We start from the raw sequence: 20,471 nt of genomic DNA, 5'->3' as shown, positions 1-20,471 counted from the left end.
CCCCCGCTTTTCTGATGGGGCCCCTGGCCCAGAGAGGTTAAGAGACTCCTTTGGGATCACACAGGAAGTGACACGGACCCTCTAGGCCCAGGTGCTGCCAGATCCCTTGGACCTGATCAACACCCAGGTGACAAGGCTGCCCTCAGGATGCCCCAAGAAATGCCAGGTGATCTTCTGGAGGGTTGAAGGAAAGAGAGAAGGGACCCCAGTCACTCCTTCCCCTGACAGGCGGCCCCCTTCCCCATCCCCAGCAGGTCAGCTCCGACAAGACATGGGGATAAAGGCTGGGTTTATTCCAATCTATTGTTCACCCATCCTCCAGGAGAAGGAGAGGGGATCACCAACGCTGCACCTCGGACCCAAGAACGTCTTCCTCATCTAGTCCCGGCTCGGCCAGGCTCCCATGGGTACTGTCCACTTCTCTCAGCCCTAAAACCAGACCCCCAGGCAGCAGGTCACTGGGGCAGGGGTGAGGATGGGGAACAGCATCCCTGAACTGGACAATTAGAGGGGGCAGAACTGCAGTGTGTAGTGACTTGTACAATGTGTGGCACATGGTCCCCACTGTAGGACGTGATTATCCTGACCCTACCCGCACTGTACCCCAGTACACTGCTTGGCACATAGTAAGTGATTTTAAAATTCTATAATTAAATAATAATAATAATAATAACCAATACCCCAATTATTATTATTGGGCACCTGAGGTTCGAAGAGAGAAGTGGAGAAGAGGGAAGTGGCAAAATTTTTAAATTCTGGCTCAGGTGAGACTTCAGCACTAAGCCTCGAGAGGCCAGGAGGCTCAGACCAGCAGTTGGGTGGACAGATGGACATTGTGAGGCTGGCTGGAAGATTTCAAGTGCTCAGAGAGGTTGAGGAGAGCCTTGGTGAAGCAGAACACGGTGGGTATCGAGTCCCCGTTTTATAGACGAAGAAACTGGGGTCCAGAGAAGGGAAGTGACTTGACTGGTTAGTGTTACAGTGAGGGTTATTGAAGTGAAGTGGCACAGCAGGCAAGTGGCAGAGCTAGAATTGGAACCCAGGCCTCCTGACTCCCAAGCCCAGTCTCCTTCCAATAGGTTACGCTGCTTCTCTGTTCCTGCAGTCCCACTCAGCTTGGGATGACTTGGGGAACCAGTAATCACACTAATTGAGGTATTTGTTAAATGCTTGCTCTGTGTCAAGCACTGTGGTAGAGACAAGACAATCAGGTCAGTCACCATCCCTGTCCCATCCGGGGTTGGGGGTGGCAGGGAAAACAGGCCTTAAGTCCCCATTGTACAGATGAGGAGACTGAGGAAGTGAAGTGACTTGCCTAAGGTCACACAGCAGGCGAGTGGCAGAGCCAGGATTGGAACCCAGGTGACGATGGTGATGATGATGATGATGGTATTTGTTAAGTGCTTACTATGTGCCAAGCACTGTTCTAAGTGCTGGGGTAGATACAGGGTAATCGCGAGAGCCTCTGACATCCAGGCCCACACTCTGTCCCCTGGGCCACACTGCTTCTCCGTCCCTCCAGTCCCGCCCCACTGAGGTTGGCATGGGGTGGCAGTACTCACTGGGGTGCCCGGGGCCCCTGCTGCCAGGGCTGCTGACACCTGTCCAGGTTTCCTTCATGCCCCCGGGGGCTCCGCGCTCCCCCTCAGCGTGCAGCAGTTGGCGGACTGAGGCTTGGAGGCGGTGAACGTGTGTGTGGTAGATGGGGCTCGTGGAGCAGCGGGTGAAAAAATCCTGGAAATACTACCAGGGACGTCCAAGCTGAAGCAGGCACAGCCCTTGGGGCACTGCCCTGAACCTCCCCACCCTGCCTGGACTCACCCAAAAGCCACCACCGGGACCCCCTGGCCCTCCCTCCCATCGCTCCACCAAGGTCCACTCTCGCCATCGCACCAAACAACCGCCCTTCCCCTGGCAGGCTCCCCTCCTCCAGCCCACTGGGATGAAACCAGCCCCAGACACCAATGCTCAGAGCGGGGAGGCAGAGCCAGGGAGGTGGCTGGTGGCAGCAGAGACATTGGCACCTGGAGGGTTTGGGTGGGAGTTTCGAGGACCATCTGGGGCGCATCCTCAGCCCCTTTCTGCAAGGCCAGCACTTGACACTCCAGGAACCGGGCAAAGCCGTGACTGCCAGCAAGGGAGGCGTCGCTGCTCCCCACCAGCTTCTGAGCCTTGGAGAAGCTGACCTCAAAGTTGGCCCACTGTCCGTGCCTGGCAAACCTGAGTTCGAGGAAACAGACTATCGGCTGCCAGCAGCCTCCACCACTCGACCTCTGACTCCTGCTCCGGCCCACTCTCTCCCTCCCCCAAGCACTGCCTCTCCCCTAGCCTGCCCCCTCTCCCCCCCTTACCATTCTCACCCCCTGCCCCCCAAACCACCTCGCCCCAGGTCCTCAGATGTATGGGAGACTCCCCGCAACCAGCGGGAGGCCAGCGAGAGCCCTTGGAGGCCCTGACTGCCTAAGGAGGCGGGGAGAGGGCTAGAGGCCTCCCACCTTCAGCCCCAACCTGCCCACACTCTACCAGGTGGCCAGAGAGGAGTGGACAGCCAGCATGACATTGGTTTGGGAGGCGAGGACACGGCTGCTCTCGTGCTGCTGGACGAACCGCAGACACTCGGCCAAGGGCCGGCCTTCCCAGCCTGGGACCGAGCAGAAGGACGGGTGCCTGGTTGAACCCAGAGAGGAGGGGCAGGGAGGAGACCCCCCTGACCCACAACCACCACAGGATAGGGAGGAGGGGGTGAGGGCAGGGGTGAGGAGACCCCCCTGGAATGGAGGGAAGGGGCAGGTGCGAGGGGTGGCTCCCTGTGGGATGCTCTACTAGGTGGTCCTAGGCCACTCACCAGCCCCGTCCAGCAGCAGGTCCAGGCAGGCGGAGTAGAAGACAGCCAGGCCCGGGATGCTGGCCCACTGGCCCACGAGGGCTCCCAGCCTCTCCAGGATGCGGACGCACAGCCCAAACCTACCCCAGAAGGCAGGCCAGGGCTCAGGCTGAGGTCTGACCAGAAGTGGGGCTGGGATCTGCAACTGTTAGGTCGCTCTCTGTCTGAGGGATGACTGGGGATGGGGGGAGGTGACTCCTTCCCTCCCCTCCCATTCCCCCACCACACCCCATCACTTTGGGAAACATCGGAGGTCCGGCTCCAGGGCAGGGGTCAGCTCTGGACCAGAGAAGACCCTGGAGGACAGCTCCCTACCTGTGGTGGCCCCAGCAAGGGGCACAGAGCTGGGATGGGGTTGAATTGAACCCTCCCAGCCCCGGCACAACTTCCCCTCCTCCCTGCTGCAGCCACCTCTCCTGCCCTCTTCCCTTCTCCCTTCTTGCCTCTCGTCTCTGCCCACCACCCACTGCCAGAGACTTTGCCAGGCTCCTGGGTGGCTCTGGATCTTTCCGGGACATGGAGGCTCTGAGTCCCTGGGGAGATCCAGCCCATTCTCCGCTCCCCATGGGCCCCCGATGTCGGGAAGCTCCAGCGTACTTAGCCTTCAGAAAAGCGACCCGAAAGAGGACGGAGAGGACTGAGCATTCCAGGGAGGGTCTCTGGAGCCGGGCACAGACGGTGTGAGCCTGAAAGCCTGCAGAGAGGGTGCAGGGCAGTGGAGCCTCAGTCCCCCCACCCTGAGCTACCAGGACCCCCTCCTTGACAACCTGCGGAAGGGGGAGGGAGAGCCCAGCTGGACGAGAGCCCTGCACGTACCCAGGTGGAGAGCGAGGTCCAGGTGGCCAAGACAGGCCTTGCTGTGGGCCAGGGCCTGCAGCAGCTGGGCAATAGCCAGGCGTCCCTCACGGGAGATGCTGCACTGACCGCTCCACTGCAGGGCTAGCGCCTCATAGTGTAGCCACAGCTCCCGGCGGCCCACACTCTGGGACAACTGGGAGATGGCCACGTAGGCGGAAACAACCTGGGATGGGGCAAACTGGGTGGCAGTTGGGCAGCACCCGCAGGGCAGACTGTGTGCCCGGCGGGCTTGATCACAGAGGTGGAGGCAATGGGTGGGAGGAGGAGGAAGAGGCGGTTGAGAAGGAGGCTGAAGCCTATGGAGGAAACCGGTCAGTGGGCCCACAGTGAATCTGAGCCACCTAGCCAATTAATCGATGGTATTTATTCAACGCTAGGACCTACGCATCAGGCAAAAACTCCTCACCCTCGGCTTCAAGGCTGTCCATCACCTCACCCCCTCCTACCTCACCTCCCTTCTCTCCTTCTCCAGCCCAGCCCGCACCCTCCGCTCCTCTGCTGCTAATCTCCTCATTGTGCCTCGTTCTTGCCTGTCCTGCCGTCGGCCCCCGGCCCACATCATCCCCCTGGCCTGGAATGCCCTCCCTCCACACATCCGCTAGCTCTCTTCCTCCCTTCAAAGCCCTACTGAGAGCTCACCTCCTCCAGGAGGCCTTCCCCGACTGAGCCCCCGCCTTCCTCTCCCCCTCCTCCCCCTCCCCCCCGGCCTTACCTCCTTCCCCTCCCCATAGCACCTGTATATATGTTTATACAAATTTATTACTCTATTTTATTTGTACATACTTATTCTATTTATTTTATTTTCTTAATATGCTTTGTTTTGTTGTCTGTCTCCCCCTTCTAGACTGTGAGCCCACTGTTGGGTAGGGACCGTCTCTATATGTTCCCAACTTGTATTTCCCAAGCGCTTAGTACAGTGCTGTGCACACAGTAAGTGCTCAATAAATATGATTGAATGAATGAATGAATGAAGAGCACTGGACTAAGCATTTGGGAAGGGTACAACACAACAGAATTAGCAGACACATTCCCTGACCATAACGAGCCCACTGCCCTTACCACTTATATGCCCCCGGAATTTGAATTGGTGCCACCCTGTCCTGTGGAGGTGGGAGGTGCTGCCCCTTTAACCCTCCCTCGCTTTATCTACCGTTTCCCTGGGCATCGGGGTCCTTAGGGTGCCTGCCCCCTTCCCTGCCCCCCTGGTGCTAGAGAGGACTGAGGTTCCTCCTCCGAACAATGAAGTGCACACGGGCATACGCTTATGCATGCACATGCACGCACACACACACACACACACACACACACACACACACACACACACACACACACACACACACACACACCTGGGTCTTATTCACCAACTCCTCGGCCGCGTTCACCTGCATGAGAGCGGCGAGCTCAGCGAGCCTGTGGCCGCTGGCATTCCTCTCCAAACCGTGGAGCTGCCTCAGTAGGGCGAGGCAGAGCAGCCGCTGTTGAAGCTCTGCCAACATCAAGGCCCTGTTGCCCGGGTATACCATCAGACCGCAGAGGTGGCTGCCCACTTGAGGTGGCTCTCTGGCCCCCAGGTTGCCCCCTCCGCCCCCATCCAGCCACGCTTTGCTCCTCTGGCACAGCTTTGAACCTCTCGGGGCATCAGGGGACTACTCTTCAGCACAGCATTGGCACCGGTGCCTTTCGGCTCTTTGAACGCTGGGCACCAGGCCCCACAGTTTTGGTCCCCGCTGGACTCTATACCCACCCATTTCCACCCCGTCCCATCCTGGTCCACTGCCTAACTCCTTACTCTGCCCCTAGGGAGGCCTCTGCTGGGGCTTCCAATCAGGCTGACATAGGTTGGGGGCAGAGCGTGGGGTAGTTGGGCTCCCTCCTCCCCTCCCTGCCCTCTCTCACGTGGTGCCCTGGCCCAGGGGTGCCGGGCTCTGGGGGCAGGGCTGCCGCTGCTTCTCCAGGAAGGCCTGGAAGGTGGCACCGAGCCACGTCCAGGGGAAGTCGACGCGGAGCAGCTGCAGGGCCTGGCGGGCCAGCTTCCCGGCCAAAGCCGGCTGCCCCATGGAGAAGCAGACCTGGGTGGGTGGCAGCAGAGTTGGGTCCTCCTCTGCCCTCCCCATCTCCCAACCCACTTGTGGGCGTTCAGGCCCAAAGGGAATTAGGATGGGGAGAACTGGAGACTGTAAGCTCCTAGGGGGCAGGGAAAGTGTCTGCCAACTCTGTTATATTGTACTCTTCCAAGTACTTCATACAATGCTCTGCACACAGTAAGCGCTCAATAAATATGATGGAATGATCGGAGGGGGATAACATACAATGCTCTGCACACAGTAAGTGCTCAATAAATATGATTGATTGATCGGAGGGGGATAATAGAGGAATTGGTAAGGAAATTGGCTGGGGGCTTTCCAGCTTCTTCAGGCAGGAGATTCACACTCCCCAACCCCTACCAGGCCCACCCTGGCCCGTCCAGGCCCTCACCTCAGCCCTCAGGCTAGAGAAGGCGGTTTCCTCAAACTGACTCAACTCCAGCTTGGGTTTCCATAGGAAGAAGAGGGCCGGGCTGGGCCCCCGCAGGTAGGTGGCTTGCTTCAGGTAGAAGAACGCCTTGGGATAGAGGACAGAGAGGTGAAGGAAGGTCCACCCTGCACGGGTCTGGGCTGCCCTTCTCCCTCCTGGACACTGGAATCTCCACACCCAGGAGGAAACAAAAACTCACACCCTGCTTCAAGCCCAATCCAGTAGGGAAGCCTGGAGGGCCTAAATACCCAGGAGATTCTAAGCTCCTCCAGGGTAGGGAAGGTGTGCTGGACTTAGGCTGTTCTTTCCCAAGCGCCTAGCACAGTGCTTTGCACTCAGAAAGTGCTCAATCCATACCATGGATTGACTCTGGGCAGGGGACTTAGGTGGTGGTGGATGAAATATCCCCGCTCAGTGGAAAGAACACGGGCTTTGGAGTCAGAGGTCATGGGTTCAAATCCCGGCTCTGCCAACTGTCAGCTGTGTGACTTTGGGCAAGTCACTTAACTTCTCTGTGCCTCAGTTACCTCATCTGTAAAATGGGGATTAAAACTGTGAGCCCACCGTGGAACAACCTGATCACCTTGTAACCTCCCCAGTGCTTAGAACAGTGCTTTGCACATAGTAAGCACTTAACGAAAACCATCATTGTTATTATTATTATTATGTATGCGGGCTGAGACATGGCTACCCTTAACTGACCATCCTCCTGGGAAGGCGATCTACAATCAGTCAATGAATGGTATTTATTGAGCACTTATTTCGTGCAGAGCGCTGTACTATGCACTTGAGAGAGTACATTATAACAGAGTTGGTCTGAGTCCTGTTGCTCCTTGGGGAGAGGCCGGAAGTGGGGTCTCCAAAAGGGGTGAAGCAGGGGGGCGGCCCTGGCTCGGGCGGGTCTGAACTCACCATGTAGTGATCTGAGAGGTCCAGGGAGGCCGCGGCCGACTCCAGGAGGTAGTAAAAGGCGCTGGCGGCATCTCCGATAGCCATGCAGTGCTGGGCCAGGGGCCAGAGGACGGACTCCAAAATGTCACTACAGCTGCAGCCGCTGCCACCCCAGCTTGATTCCCTCCCCAGCTTGTCTTCCCAAGCCTCCATCTTGCTCACACGATCCAGGAACTCACGCTCTGCCCTGTCCAGGAAGAGCGAGGGGAGCTGGACCACGGAGCCGGGCAGAGGAGGGAAAGGAGAGGTTCAGGGAGGAGGGAGGAGGGGCTCTGCATCATCCACCTGCCCAGCTCAGGCCCAGGGCAAAGCTGCAGCCACTCACTCTAGGCAGCTGGATTGGAAAGCGTCTTGGCACTTCTGTTCTGAATTGCCTCGAGAACCACAGAGGAGTCGCCCTCCATCTCAGGAAGGACTTGCCCTTCCACAGAGAGGACCCACCCCTCCACAAGGTGTGCCCCACAACCATTAGGGAGGCCCGGCCTCTCCACAGGGTCATCACTGCCCTACAGGGGAGGTTCTGCCTGCACAGTGTTGGATAGGGGGACTGGGCACGGGAAGGCCAGGGGAGGGGGATCCCTAGGGGATGGGGCAGTCCAGGGCAGGAGCTGCTGAGATGGAACAGTAGCTCTTTGAGTATCCTGGGAATGTGCAGCCAAACCAAAGTAAAGGGGGCTACCTTCTGCCCTGGCCCCACTTTCTTCTCTAACAACCAGTCAATTCATCACCCTGAGGAAGGGGCCGCCTTGAAGAAGGGGGCTGCCCGGCACCAGTGTGCCAGGGTGGCAGCTGTTTAGGAAATGTCAGGGGGAGGGAATGATGATAGCATTTATTAAGCGCTTACTATGTGCAAAGCACTGTTCTAAGCGCAGGGGAGGTTACAAGGTGATCAGGTTGTCCCCCGGGGGGCTCACAGTCCTTATTCCCATTTTACAGATGAGGGAACTGAGGCCCAGAGAAGTGAAGTGACTTGCCCAAAGTCACACAGCTGACAACTGGCGGAGCCGGAATTTGAACCCATGACCTCTGACTCCCTCTTTTCCACTGAGCCATGCTGTTTCTCGATGCTTCTGGGTTTGTCTTTCACCTAAGAGCTGTGGGGCCAGAGGCTCAACTCCCAGGACGAAGACCATTCCTACTGGAGTCCCCCCCAAACCCCGGGGTGGATGTGGGACAGGAGCCCCCAATTCCCCATTGGAGGGGAGGTGCTGGGGCAGGGCAGGCCCGGTTACCCCCTGTGCTGGATACAGTCACAGCAGGAACGGACTTGTCCGAGCTCCTGGGGGGCCCTCCTGCCCTGGACTCCAGGTCCTACTTGGATGCGAGGAGGCGCAGAGGCTGGCATCTGGATTGGTGTCGGGCGGCTTCAGGCCAGGAATAATAATAATACTCACTGGGGTATTCATTAAATGCTTACTATGTTTCAGGCCCTGTGCTAAACGCTGGGGTGGGTACAAGATAATCAGGTTGGGCTCATGGTCTTAATCCCCATTTTACAGATGAGGTAACTGAGACACAGAGAAGCGGCGTGGCTCAGTGGAAAGAGCCCGGGCTTTGGAGCTGGAGGTCATGGGTTCAAATCCCTGCTCCGCCAATTGTCAGCTGTTTGACTTTAGGCAAGTCACTTCACTTCTCTGGGCCTCAGTTCCCTCATCAGTAAAATGGGGATTAAGACTGTGAGCCCCCTGTGGGACAACCTGATCACCTTGTAACCTCCCCAGCACTTAGAAAAGTGCTTTGCACATAGTAAGCACTTAATAAATGCCATTATTATTATTATTATTATTAAGTGACAAATGGCGCAGCCAGGATTAGAAACCAGGTTCTTCTGACTCCCAGATGTGTGCTCTATTCATTAGTCCTCACTGCTTCTCAGGGATCCTTGCCCAGCAAACTCCCTCTCCTTTGCTGCGGGGCTGAAATCCCAGGGTGGGGGAGCGGTGGGGAGGCCAGAGAGAGGGTGAACCCTGTTGAGCCCCAGCCAGGACTTACCTCAGCCGCCCTTGTGGGAAGACCCCCGGCCGTCGGGATGCCCGCCCCGAGCACTGGGAACTCTCTGCAGAGAAATTTCACTGTCATGGAGGGGGAGGGGGTCACAGAGTGCAGTGGGCCTGGCGGGGAGGGGGCTCCAGGCTCTAGGGCCAAGGTAGCCGAAAGCCATCAGGGCATCTGGTACTGTGCTTGGGCTCAACCCCCACGTCAAGATGGGAGCTCCAAGGCTGCAGCCTTGAGGTCACCTGGTACAGTCTGGGAAGGAGACAGAAATGGGGCATGGCACCCCCTTCCCCTGTGCAGCCTTCCAGGACAGTGGGAGAGTGAGAAGGAGGTCAACCCAAAGTAATAGTAATAACAATAATAATCATCACTAGATTTCTAGACTGTGAGCCCGCTGTTGGGTAGGGGCTGTCTCTATGTGTTGCCGACTTGTACTTCCCAAGCGCTTAGTACAGTGCTTTGCACACAGTAAGCGCTCAATAAATATGATTGATTGATTGATTGATCACTGTGGTATTTATTAAGTGTTTACTATGTGCCAAGCACTACACTGAGCTCTGGGGTAAATGATGGCATTTGTTAAGCACTTACTATGTGCAAAGCACTGTTCTAAGCGCTGGGGAGGATACAAGGTGATCAGGTTGTCCCACTTGGGGCTCACAGTCTTAATCCCCATTTTACAGACGAGGTCACTGAGGCCCAGAGAAGTGAAGTGACTTGCCCAAAGTCACACAGCTGACAATTGGCGGAGCCGGGATTTGAAGCCATGACCTCAGACTCCAAAGCCCGTGCTCTTTCCAATAAGCCACGCTGCTTATTGGATACATTATAATCAGATCAGACTCAGTCCCTGTCCCACAAAGGACTCAAAGCCTTAAGGGGGAAGAAAACAGAGTTTTGGGGTTTTTTTTTTTGGGGGGGGGGGTCATTCATTCATTCATTCAATTGTATTTATTGAGCGCTTACTGTGTACAGAGCACTGTACTAAGCGCTTGAGAAGTACAAGTTGGCAACATCTAGAGACGGTCCCTACCCAACAGTGGGCTCACAGTCCAGAGAGGGGAGACAGAGAACAAAACAAAACATATTAACAAAATAAAATAAATAGAATAAATATGTACAAATAAAATAAATAGTTTAGTGGTCTTTGTTAAGCACTTACTGTGTGCCAGATGCTATACTAAGTGTTGGATAGATACAAACTAATCATGCTGGACACAGTCTATGTCCTACATGACATTCACAGTCTTAATTTTCTAGACTGTGAGCCCGCTGTTGGGTAGAGACCGTCTCTATATGTTGCCAACTTGTACTTCCCAAGCGCTTAGTACAGTGCTCTGCACACAGTAAGCGCTCAATAAATACAATTGAATGAATGAATGAATGAATCCCCTTTTCACAGATGAGGTAACTGAGGCTCAGAGAAGCTAAGAGACTTGACCAAGGTCACACAGCAGACAAATGGTGGAGAGAGGATTATAACCCAGGTGCTTTTGACTCTCAGGCCTGTGCTTTATCCATTAGGCAATGCTGCTTCCGTATTAGGCCATGTTGTTTGAATTGCAGCAGGAGGGATCTGGGTTAGGCAAGGGGGAAGACCTTCCCGACAGGGGTGGAAGCCAGGGCCTGTACCTGATGGGGGAGGGCACCTTTGACGAAGGTCGGCCCTACCAGAGGAGGAGAAGGAGGAGGAGGAGGAGGAGGAGGGTGGGAAGAGGTGACAGTTTGAGAAAGGTTGGGTCCTCTGCAACATGGGGGTCCCAGCACCATTTCCCTGTGGGTCTGGATTAGAACTAAGATCCGCCCTTTCCTCTCCATCCAAACCGCTACCCTGGTGGTTCAATCTCTCATCCTATCCCAAGTGGATGACTGCATCAACCCCCTCTCTGATCTCCCATCCTCCTGTCTCTCCCCGCTTCAGTCTGTACTTCACTCTGCTGCCCGGATTATCTTTGTACAGAAACACTCTGGGCATGTCACTCCCCTCCTCAAAAATCTCCAGTGGCTGCCTGTCAACCTACAAATCAAGCGAAAACTTCTCACCCTGGGCTTCAAGGTTGTCCATCCCCTCGCCCCCTCCTCCCTCCCCTCCCTTCTCTCCTTCTCCAGTCCAGCCCGCACCCTCCACTCCTCTGCCGCCGCTCACCTCTTCACTGGGCCTCGTTCTCGCCTGTCCCACCGTTGACCCCCGGCCCACGTCCTTCCCCTGGCCTGGAATGCCCTCCCTCCACACATCCACCAAGCTAGCTCTCTTCCTCCCTTCAAAGCCCTACCGAGAGCTCACCTCCTCCAGGAGGCCTTCCCAGACTGAGCCGTCTTTTTCCTCTCCTCCTCCCCATCCCCCCACCCTACCTCCTTCCCCTCCCCACAGCACTTGTATATATTTGTACAGATTTATTACACTATTTATTTTACTTGTCCATATTTGCTATTCTGTTTATTTCAATGATGTGCATCTAGCTTTATTTCTATTTGTTCTGCTGACTTGACACCTGTCCACATGTTTTGTTTTGTTGTCTGTCTCCCCCTTCTAGACTGTGAGCCCGTCATTGGGTAAGGACCGTCTCTATATGTTGCCGACTTGGACTTCCCAAGGACTTAGTACGGTGCTCTGCACACAGTAAACGCTCAATAAATATGATTGAATGAATGAATGAATGAACTGTCACTCCGTTTCCCCTCCTCCCCCTGGTCACCTCGCCAGCAGTCTGAGGACACCGAGGAGGATGGAGAAGCGATTTTATGGGCCAGAGTCTGATGGAGGAGTACAGCTTGGGCTCTGCTGTCTGCTCTTCCCTCCCCACCCAGCCTTCCCAAGGCAGGGGCAGCCAAGCATTTCTTAGAATGTCTCTTAGAAACGCGGTGCCCAGCCCGCCGTGACTGGAAGGAGCAGGGCCCGAGGAGGAGGGGGGCGAGGGCTGGGTGGGGACACTCCATCTTCTCAATGTTCCAGGCGGAAGGTGGAGGTTGGTTCATTTACCTTGGCTTGAAGCCTGAGGAGTCTCTCCTGGGTGTGTTCTTGCTAGGAAACTCTCCATTGTCTCTTCTGAGTCAGGTGGACTCACCACTGTCTGGTTGGAAATGGGAGGGCAGGGGGAGGCCAGAGGAGAGGGAAGGAGGGAAAGAGGAGGGGAAGGGATTTTTACTTGTACATATCTATTCTATTTATTTTATTTTGTTAGTATGTTTGGTTTTGTTCTCTGTCTCCCCCTTTTAGACTGTGAGCCCACTGTTGGGTAGGGACTGTCTCTATATGTTGCCAACTTGTACTTCCCAAGCGCTTAGTACAGTGCTCTGCACACAGTAAGCACTCAATAAATACGATTGATGACGATGATGATGATGACGGAAGGATAAGTGGAAGGAAGGAGAACTCAGGAACCCAATGCCCACTTCCCACTTCCCAAACTCTGGACTCCCTCCATTTCTTCCCTATCCCAGACTCTGCTTCTTCCCTCCCTCAGCTTAATAATAATATTAATACCACTACTACTAACCATAAAATAATGGATTTTGTTAAGCCCTTAACTAGGTGTCAAGCACTGTACCAAGTGCTGGGTAGAGACAAGAGGCAGCCTAGCCTAGTGGATAGAGCACGGGCCTGAGAGTCAGAAGGACGTGGGTTCTAATCCCGGCCTTGCCACTTGTCCGCTGTGTGACCTTGGGCAAGTCACTTCACTTCTCAGTGTCACAGTTACCTCATCTGTAAAATGGGGATTGAGATTGTGAGTCCCACGTGGGACAGGGACTGTGTCCAACCCGATTTTCTTATATCCACCCCAGCGCTTAGGACAGTGCCTGACACCTAGTAAGCGCTTAACAAATATCATAATTATTATACAAGATAATCAGGCCCCACATGGGGCTCTCAGTCTAAGTAGGAGGGAGAACAGGGATGAACTGAGGCACAGAGAAGCTAAGGGACTTGTCCCAGGTCACACAGCAGACAAGTGATAGAAATGGGATTAGAAACCAGGTTCTCTGACTTCTAGCCTTTGCTCTTTCCACTAAGCTGCACTGCCTTAAGCCCCAGACCCAGCCCCATCCCCAGTCACAGCCCCTGACCCTGCCCCAGTCCCAGGATGTCCGTGGGCCAGGCAGGGACAGACAGAGGCCAAAGACATCTGGATCCTCCTCTGGGGAGAGTGAAGGAGGACATCCGCCCCTACCCCTGTAGCTCCCCACCTCCCTGGATTACCGTGGGTGGGGGGCGGAGGGAGACTCCACCGCGCCCCTCTTTTCAGTCTGGGGTCCGCGGTCTCTGTCTGGGGGATCCAGGTGATGGTGGCGGCGAAGCGGTGGAAGGGGACGAAGTCTTCTCCGGCACAGGCCGGGCAGCGGTGGGCCCGGCCCTGGAGGAAGTGGGCACACTGCCAGTGCAGGGCCTCTCGCAGGGCCTGGGGCCACAGGGAGTGGGCAGCTTCCCGCAGCAGGGGCAGGCTGAACCGCAGCCCCAGGCCCACTGCCGGCCGCGGGGGTCGAGCCCCTGATCCTGGCCCTGGAACACAGAGGGGCTCCGTCAGACCATCGGTGATGTCTACTGAGTGCCTCTCATGAAAAGAGAGGACACTGTCCTCTACAGTCTAGAGGACGTTCCCCCTAGACTGTAAGCTCACTCTGGGCAGGGAACGTGTCTGATGTAATGTTATCATACTGTACTCTCCCAAGCACTTAGTGCAGTGCCCTGCACCTACTGAGAGCTCACCTCCTCCCCATCCTTCCCAGACTGAGCCCCCTTTTTCCTCTCCCCCTCCCCACCCTACCTCCTTCCCCTCCCCACGGCACCTGTATCTATGTTTGCAGAGATTTATTACTCTATTTATTTTACTTGTACATATTTACTATTCTATTTATTTTGTCAATGATGTGCATCTAGCTTTACCTCTATTTATTCTGAGGACTTGACACCTGACCACATGTTTTGTTTTGTTGTCTGTCTCCCCCTTCTAGACCGTGAGCCCGTTGTTGGGTAGGGACCGTCTCTATATGTTGCCAACTTGTACTTCCCCAGTGCTTAGTACAGTGCTCCGCACACAGTAAGTGCTCAATAAATACGACTGAATGAATGAATGAATTAATTAATTAATACAATTGACTGACACTAGACTAAGAGTTCTGGAGAGAGCAGTGGAAGAAAGGACTTGACCTGCGCCCTTGAGGAGCTTGGCCGCCGAATGACCTCCATCTGAGCTCCAGGGAGGGGTGGTACAAAGAAGGAGTGGGGAGGGGAGGGACTGGGGGGCTGCAGGTTCACAGGGCTAACAGTCCGACAACCCGATATGGGGATCTTTCCAGCCCTAATCAGAAACTTTCAGGTCCCAGGGGAGAGTGCCTCTCTACCCTTTAACCATGCTGTGCTTCCCAACTTAAGCTCTGCTCCTCTGGGGAGGCCCGATGTCAGGAAATAGCCTCTGCTTTCCCTGCTCCAATTCCCCCCTGCCTCTCTTTCTCCCCTGTTCCCCCTTTCCCCCACCTCCCCTTCTCCCATTCTCCCCCGCTTCCCCTCCTCACCTGCCTCTCCTTCCTGCTCGGAGTCCTCCTTAGCCGGGCCTGCCCCGGTCCCTTCCCGGGGGCCGAACTGCTGGAACACCTGTTGCTGGAGTAGGCCTTCCAGGACTAGAAACCTCTTCTCCTCCGTCCAGGAGGCGGGCAGGAGGGGCTGCAGCAGAGCTGTGGGAAAGGTGTGGCCCCCGACCGCCGCACACTTGACCAGCATCCGCTCCGCGGGGGTCAGGCGGTCCAACCGGGCCAGGGCCACATCTGCAGATGACAGGGCCCATCTCAGCCCAGCTTTCCTCTGGCTGGAGCCGGGGGCACCCGGGCTGGCTTCGAAGGGATTCACATTCAATTCTGGTTTTGGTATTCCTGTCGTGGCTAACCCACCCTAGAGGCTCCAGCCTGGAGCCGGAGAAAACTTCAGCCAGAGGGCATTGGTGGCAGGGAGGGGGCCAGAACTCATGAAGACTGATGGGCACCAATCTACCTGACAGAGTGAACAGCTATCAAGGAAATGGGTTCGAATCTCAGCTCTGCCACTTGTTAGCTGTGTGAACTTGGTCAAGTCACTTAACTTCTCTAGGCCTCAGTTCCCTCATCTGTAAAATGGGGATTAAGACTGTGAGCCCTCCCACGTGGGACAATCTTGATCACGTTGTATCCCCCCCAGCGCTTAGAACAGTGTTTGGCACATAGTAAGTGCTTAACAAATACCACCATTAGTATTGTAAGGAAAGGAAGGGGGTGTCCCCAATGCCTCCCTGAAAAGAAGCAGTGTGGTCTAATGGTGAGAGCACAGGCCTAGGAGTCAGAAGGACTTGAGTTTCAATCCCGACTCCGCCACTAGTCTGCTGTGTGGCCTTGGGCAAGTCACCTCACTTCTCTGTGCCTCAGTTACCTCTTTGATAAAAGGGGACTAAGACGGTGAGCCCTATGTGGGACAGGGACTGTGTTTAATGTGATTTGCTTCTATCCACCCCAGCGCTAAGTACAGTGCCTGGCATATAGTAAGCATTTAAGAAACACTGTAATTATCACTAATTATTATTCTCTTGGCCTCAGTTACCTCATCTGTAAAATGGGGGATTAATACTGAGTGTCCCATGTGGGCTATGCACTGTGTCCAGCCTGATTAGCTTGAATCTACCCCCGTGCTCATCCTCTAAACTCTAAGCTAACCGTGGGCCGGGAATGTGTCTGTTTATCGTTATATTGTACTCTCCCAAGCACTTAATACAGTGCTCCACACACAGTAAGCGCTCAATAAATACTATTGACTGACTGACTTAATACAGTGCCTGGCACATAGTAAGTGCTTAACAAATACCATAAAAGAAGGGTCAGGGGGTCCCCACATTGGAAGACATCAGAGGCTGAGCCAATACAGAAATCAGAGCTGGGATTTAGAGGATTGGAAGGAAATTCTGGGTGTTTTGGTGGGAGCGATGATGAGCCTTCTTTTGAGTACAGGTGAGCTTCGGACCCAGGGCTTCTGGCCCGAGAACCCAGGTGGAAGGATGGATTGGTGCTCACGCTGTGGTTCTCTCCCCCCGACCACTGTGTCCCTGCCAAGGCACGAGTGCAATAAACACGCAGGTGGGTGGAAGTAGAGGCGAGGGTTTTTACAGGCAGGACCCATTTGCAACAGAAGTGACTGTGGCTGGGTTTGCAGGCCACTCTGCCATGGCATCATGACTTGGCAGGGAACCACTGGGGGAGAACCAAGGCCAAGGTGAGGGCTGTGGTCCTGGCCAGGAGCTGAGGAGAAGCTGGGGGGGCCCCTATAGCAGAGCTGGACCCGTGGAGCTGTCTTTGAACCCTCCCGGCCCCACAGCACTTATATATACAGATCTGTCATTTATTTATTTATATTAATGTCTGTCTCCTCCTCTAGACTATAAACTCATTGTGGGCAGGGAATGTGTCTATTATATTATTATATTGTACTTTCCCAAGCTCTTATTACAGTGCTCTGCACACCGTAAACGCTCGATAAATACGAATGACTGACTGACTTTGAAGCCCATCGGACAGCTGGACAGACCTTATCCAGGGTTCATTTTGTGGTAAAGGAAACTCTGCTATACTGTATTGAAACCCATCGGACAGACCTTATCCAGGGTTCATTTTGTGGTAAAGGAAGCTCTGTTATACTGTACTCTCCCAAGAGCTTGGTATAGTGCTCTGCACAAAGTAAGCACTTGATAAATACCATCGATTGATAAATACAATTGATTGATTGAGGAAAGAGGGAAGACCTTCAGGACGGGGGGCAAGACCCTCACCTGTCAGGGCTGGGGGGAGCCCCAGCCCCTGGAGGTCCAGGCCCTCCCTGACGGTGCAGAGGAGAAGCTCAGGTGCCGGGGCTGGGCTGGGGGCATCAGGGGCTCCGCAGGCCGTGGCCTGGATGGCAGCCAAGACTGTGGGGAGAAGACACCGTGTTGGGAAGAGGAGCACAATGGGATTTTTTCGTTGGGGCCAGAGCTGAGGACTCTCCCTGCTTTTTCCCCAGGGCCCAAGGGCCTGCTGGGGGCTGGGGCCGGGGGCTCTCAGCTAGGACCTGGAATGCAGACTACGGGGGAACCAGAGAAAGAGGCGAGCACTCACAGGACAGGGTTTCCCATCTGCTGTCCTCCCGCTGCTCCTTCCTTGGGCTGTGGAAGAGCAATCCTTCTCTGTCCAGGAGGTCCCGGAGGAGCACCTTGCAGTAGAACGGGACCCCACAGCTCCGGCTCCACAGGAAGCTGGGAAGGGAGCCCGGCCGTCAGCTGGGGATGGTTCTCAGGGTCCCTGCTGCGTCCTCCACTCCCAGAACGACGCATGGGCCGTAGGCAGAGCGAACAAGATGGACACACTACAAGTGGTCAAAATTCAACTGCCCAGGACCCAAGAATGCCCAAAAGGATTTGTCCTATTTTCTGTGTGTGTGTGGCATTTGCTAAGCACTCGCTATGTGCCAGGCACTGTCCTAAGTGTAAGCTACTCAGGTTGGACGCAGTCCGTGTCCCACATGGGGTTCACGGTCAATCTCCGTTTTAAAATGAGGTAACTGAGGAACAGAGAAGTGAAGTGATTTGCCCAAGGTCACTCAGCAGACAAGTGGAGGAGCCAGGGTTAAAACGCAGGTTAGGGTGAGCCTGAGGGTTGAGATTGGGGGTGGTTTTAGAGCTAGGGCCAAATTTAGGGTTACTTTTGGTGAGGGCTGTACTTTAATGTTCGATGACTGAGTGCTGAAAACTGGGAGTGATACCTTTAGCCCCATGGCAGTTATGTCTGTAGTAATAGATTATATATTATAAAATATTTATTTATATTAATAACTGTCTCTCCCTCTACACTATAAGCTTGTTGTGGGCAGGGAATGTGTCTACCAAATCTGTTTCATTGTACTTTCCCAAGTGCTTAGTAAGGTGATCTGCACACAGTAAGAGCTCAATAAATTCCACTGATAGAGAGAGACAGTCATTCAACCAGTAATCTCTGACTATGGGGGAGTGTCCCACCCAAAGTCTTCAGGACACCCCTCCTCCAGATACCCCAGGTTTGGGAGGGGTAGGGTGGGGAGATGAAGTGGGGGAAGCCGTCTGCCCAGTCCACTCACAACTGCAACTCTCGGGGCAGTCTCAGCACCCCAAGCTCCTGACACGCCATCTCCAGCAGCTCGGCCGGCTCCAGGGCACCCAGGGGCACCAGGGTGGCCTGGGGCCCCTCCAGAACCCGCTGGGCAGCGCCGCTCAGGGCTGGCCGGTTGCTGGTGCCAGACGCCAGGGCCATGACCATGACTGTAGACACGTTGGCGAGCAACAAGGTGACAAACTCCCATGAGGCGGCGTCCATGTACTGGGCTTCGTCCACAATGAAGACCAGCGGCCCCTCCTTCCCCACCTGTGGACAGCAATAGAAACGACTCCAAAGACTCCTAAAGCCCCTGAGAGTTTTTACATCCACCCGCAGTCCTGATGGGCCACCAGCCAACAAGCCACCTGGCCAGGACGCTTCCGAACCTGGGCCCTCCCCACCTCATAGACACAGGAGGGCTGACCAAGCACAGTGTACCACGGGCCCAGGGGACTGAGGTTTCCCGGGGAGACCAGAAATGCTTCCATCCTGGAAATTCTCACCTCCTGGAGTAGGTGGAGGAGGTGGGCCTTTGCTGCCTGCTCTCTGGCCAGCCTGTCCATCTGGGAAACCACGAGGGACAAGGGAAACTGCGACAGGAGGGAGGGGGAGGGAAGGCCAGAGCCTTAGCTGAGTCGCACCAACCCTAGCCCAGAGGAGACGGTGGGGGAGATACTGCAGGAAGAAGCTCTGGTCCCTGGAGGGAATGCGGCCATCAGGGATTATTGGAGGGCTGGCCCTGTCCTGGACATCTCTGAACCCTTTGTCCTGAAGGAGAGACCCTAGGCCACCTGTTTTCCAGGCTCGTCAAAGGCTCCAATTAAGGCTAAGTCCTCAGTGAACAATAATAATAATAATAACTGTGGTATTTGTCAAGCTCTTACTATGTGGCAGGCACCATACTAAATGCTGGGGTGGGTAGAAGCAAATTGGGTTGGACACAGCTCCTGCCCCCCAAGGGGTTCAAAGTCTTAATCCTTATTTTGCAGATGAGATAACTGAGACACAGAGAAGTTGGGTGACTTGGATGAGGTCATACCATACAGCAGACAAGTGGCAGAGCCAGGATTAGAACCCAGGTCCTTCTGACTATCAGGTTTGTGCTCTATCCACTAGACCACGCTGTTTTGGCTGGCATTTACTGAGTGGATAATAAAGGGAGTTCTAGGTTTCTGAGAGTCCCTCTGGGGTGATCAGGGCGTGCCCCAGGGATTAAGGTGCTGAGGGGGAGATGCCAGTCAGCATGGCTCAGTGGAAAGAGCATGGGCTTTGGAGTCAGAGATCATGGGTTCAAATCCCGGCTCTGACAATTGTCAGCTGTGTGACTTTGGGCAAATCACTTAACTTCTCTGTGCCTCATTTACCTCATCTGTAAAATGAGGATTAAGACTGTGAGCCCCCTGTGGGCAACCTGATCACCTTGTAACCTCCCCAGCACTTAGAACAGTGCTTTGCACATAGTAAGCCCTTAATAAATGCCATTATTATTATCATTATTACTAGCATTGTCCGTTGCACAGAGCTGAAGTGCTGTGACTACCAGGGGCCCTGCCCATTCATTCATTTATTCAATCATATTTATTGAGCGCTTACTGTGTACAGAGCACTGGACTAAGCACTTAGGAAGTACAAGTCGGCAACATACAGTGACGGTCCCTACCCAACAACGGGCTCATGGTCTAGAAGGGGGAGACAGACAACAAAACAAAACAGATGTCAAGCACGTAGACGGGTGTCAACACGTAGACAGGTGGCAACATGTAGACAGGTGTCCAAGACACCCAACCTCTGCCCGACCCATTCCTAGCCAAAGGGGCAAGATCAATCAATCAATCAATCAATAGCATTTATTGAGTGCTTACTGTGTGCAGAGCACTGTACTAAGTGCTTGGGAAGTACAAGTTGGCAACATATAGAGACGGTCCCTTCCCAACAGTGGGCTCACAGTCTAGAAGGGGGAGACAGAGAACAAAACATACTAACAAAATAAAATAGATAGAATAGATATGTACAAGTAAAATAAATAGAGTAATAAATACTTACAAACATATATACATATATACAGGTGCTGTGGTGTAGGGAAGGAGGTAAGGCGGGGGGGTGGAGAGGGAAAGGAGGGGGAGAGGAAGGAGGGGGCTCAGTCTGGGAAGGTCTC

At 54.6% G+C, this 20,471-nt stretch overlaps 1 protein-coding gene across 1 annotated transcript in view; it reads right to left on the bottom strand.

Moving 5' to 3' along the window:
- Nucleotides 1-289: 289 nt before the first annotated feature.
- Nucleotides 290-20,471, bottom strand: part of LOC119930988 (adenylate cyclase type 10-like) — a 45,333-nt gene continuing 25,151 nt past the window's right edge. The window contains exons 15-33 of the mRNA XM_038749822.1: nucleotides 18,820-18,906; nucleotides 18,300-18,583; nucleotides 17,306-17,442; nucleotides 16,984-17,118; nucleotides 14,714-14,962; nucleotides 13,401-13,700; nucleotides 12,183-12,269; nucleotides 9,200-9,263; nucleotides 7,169-7,394; nucleotides 6,218-6,343; nucleotides 5,639-5,811; nucleotides 5,089-5,245; nucleotides 3,701-3,905; nucleotides 3,482-3,578; nucleotides 2,846-2,964; nucleotides 2,524-2,641; nucleotides 2,025-2,220; nucleotides 1,563-1,743; nucleotides 290-429 (exon numbers count right to left, since the gene is read on the bottom strand). Coding sequence (XP_038605750.1) covers nucleotides 338-429; nucleotides 1,563-1,743; nucleotides 2,025-2,220; nucleotides 2,524-2,641; nucleotides 2,846-2,964; nucleotides 3,482-3,578; nucleotides 3,701-3,905; nucleotides 5,089-5,245; nucleotides 5,639-5,811; nucleotides 6,218-6,343; nucleotides 7,169-7,394; nucleotides 9,200-9,263; nucleotides 12,183-12,269; nucleotides 13,401-13,700; nucleotides 14,714-14,962; nucleotides 16,984-17,118; nucleotides 17,306-17,442; nucleotides 18,300-18,583; nucleotides 18,820-18,906 — 3,033 coding nt within the window. The 3' untranslated portion in view covers nucleotides 290-337. The remainder of the gene's footprint in view (nucleotides 430-1,562; nucleotides 1,744-2,024; nucleotides 2,221-2,523; nucleotides 2,642-2,845; nucleotides 2,965-3,481; nucleotides 3,579-3,700; nucleotides 3,906-5,088; nucleotides 5,246-5,638; nucleotides 5,812-6,217; nucleotides 6,344-7,168; nucleotides 7,395-9,199; nucleotides 9,264-12,182; nucleotides 12,270-13,400; nucleotides 13,701-14,713; nucleotides 14,963-16,983; nucleotides 17,119-17,305; nucleotides 17,443-18,299; nucleotides 18,584-18,819; nucleotides 18,907-20,471) is intronic.

The sequence above is a fragment of the Tachyglossus aculeatus genome, chromosome 7 (assembly GCF_015852505.1).
Source record: "Tachyglossus aculeatus isolate mTacAcu1 chromosome 7, mTacAcu1.pri, whole genome shotgun sequence".
In the NCBI taxonomy this organism is placed as follows: Eukaryota; Metazoa; Chordata; class Mammalia; order Monotremata; family Tachyglossidae; genus Tachyglossus; species Tachyglossus aculeatus.
The sequence above is the reverse complement of the archived record's forward strand: the minus strand, read 5'-3'. Positions and strand labels throughout refer to the sequence as shown.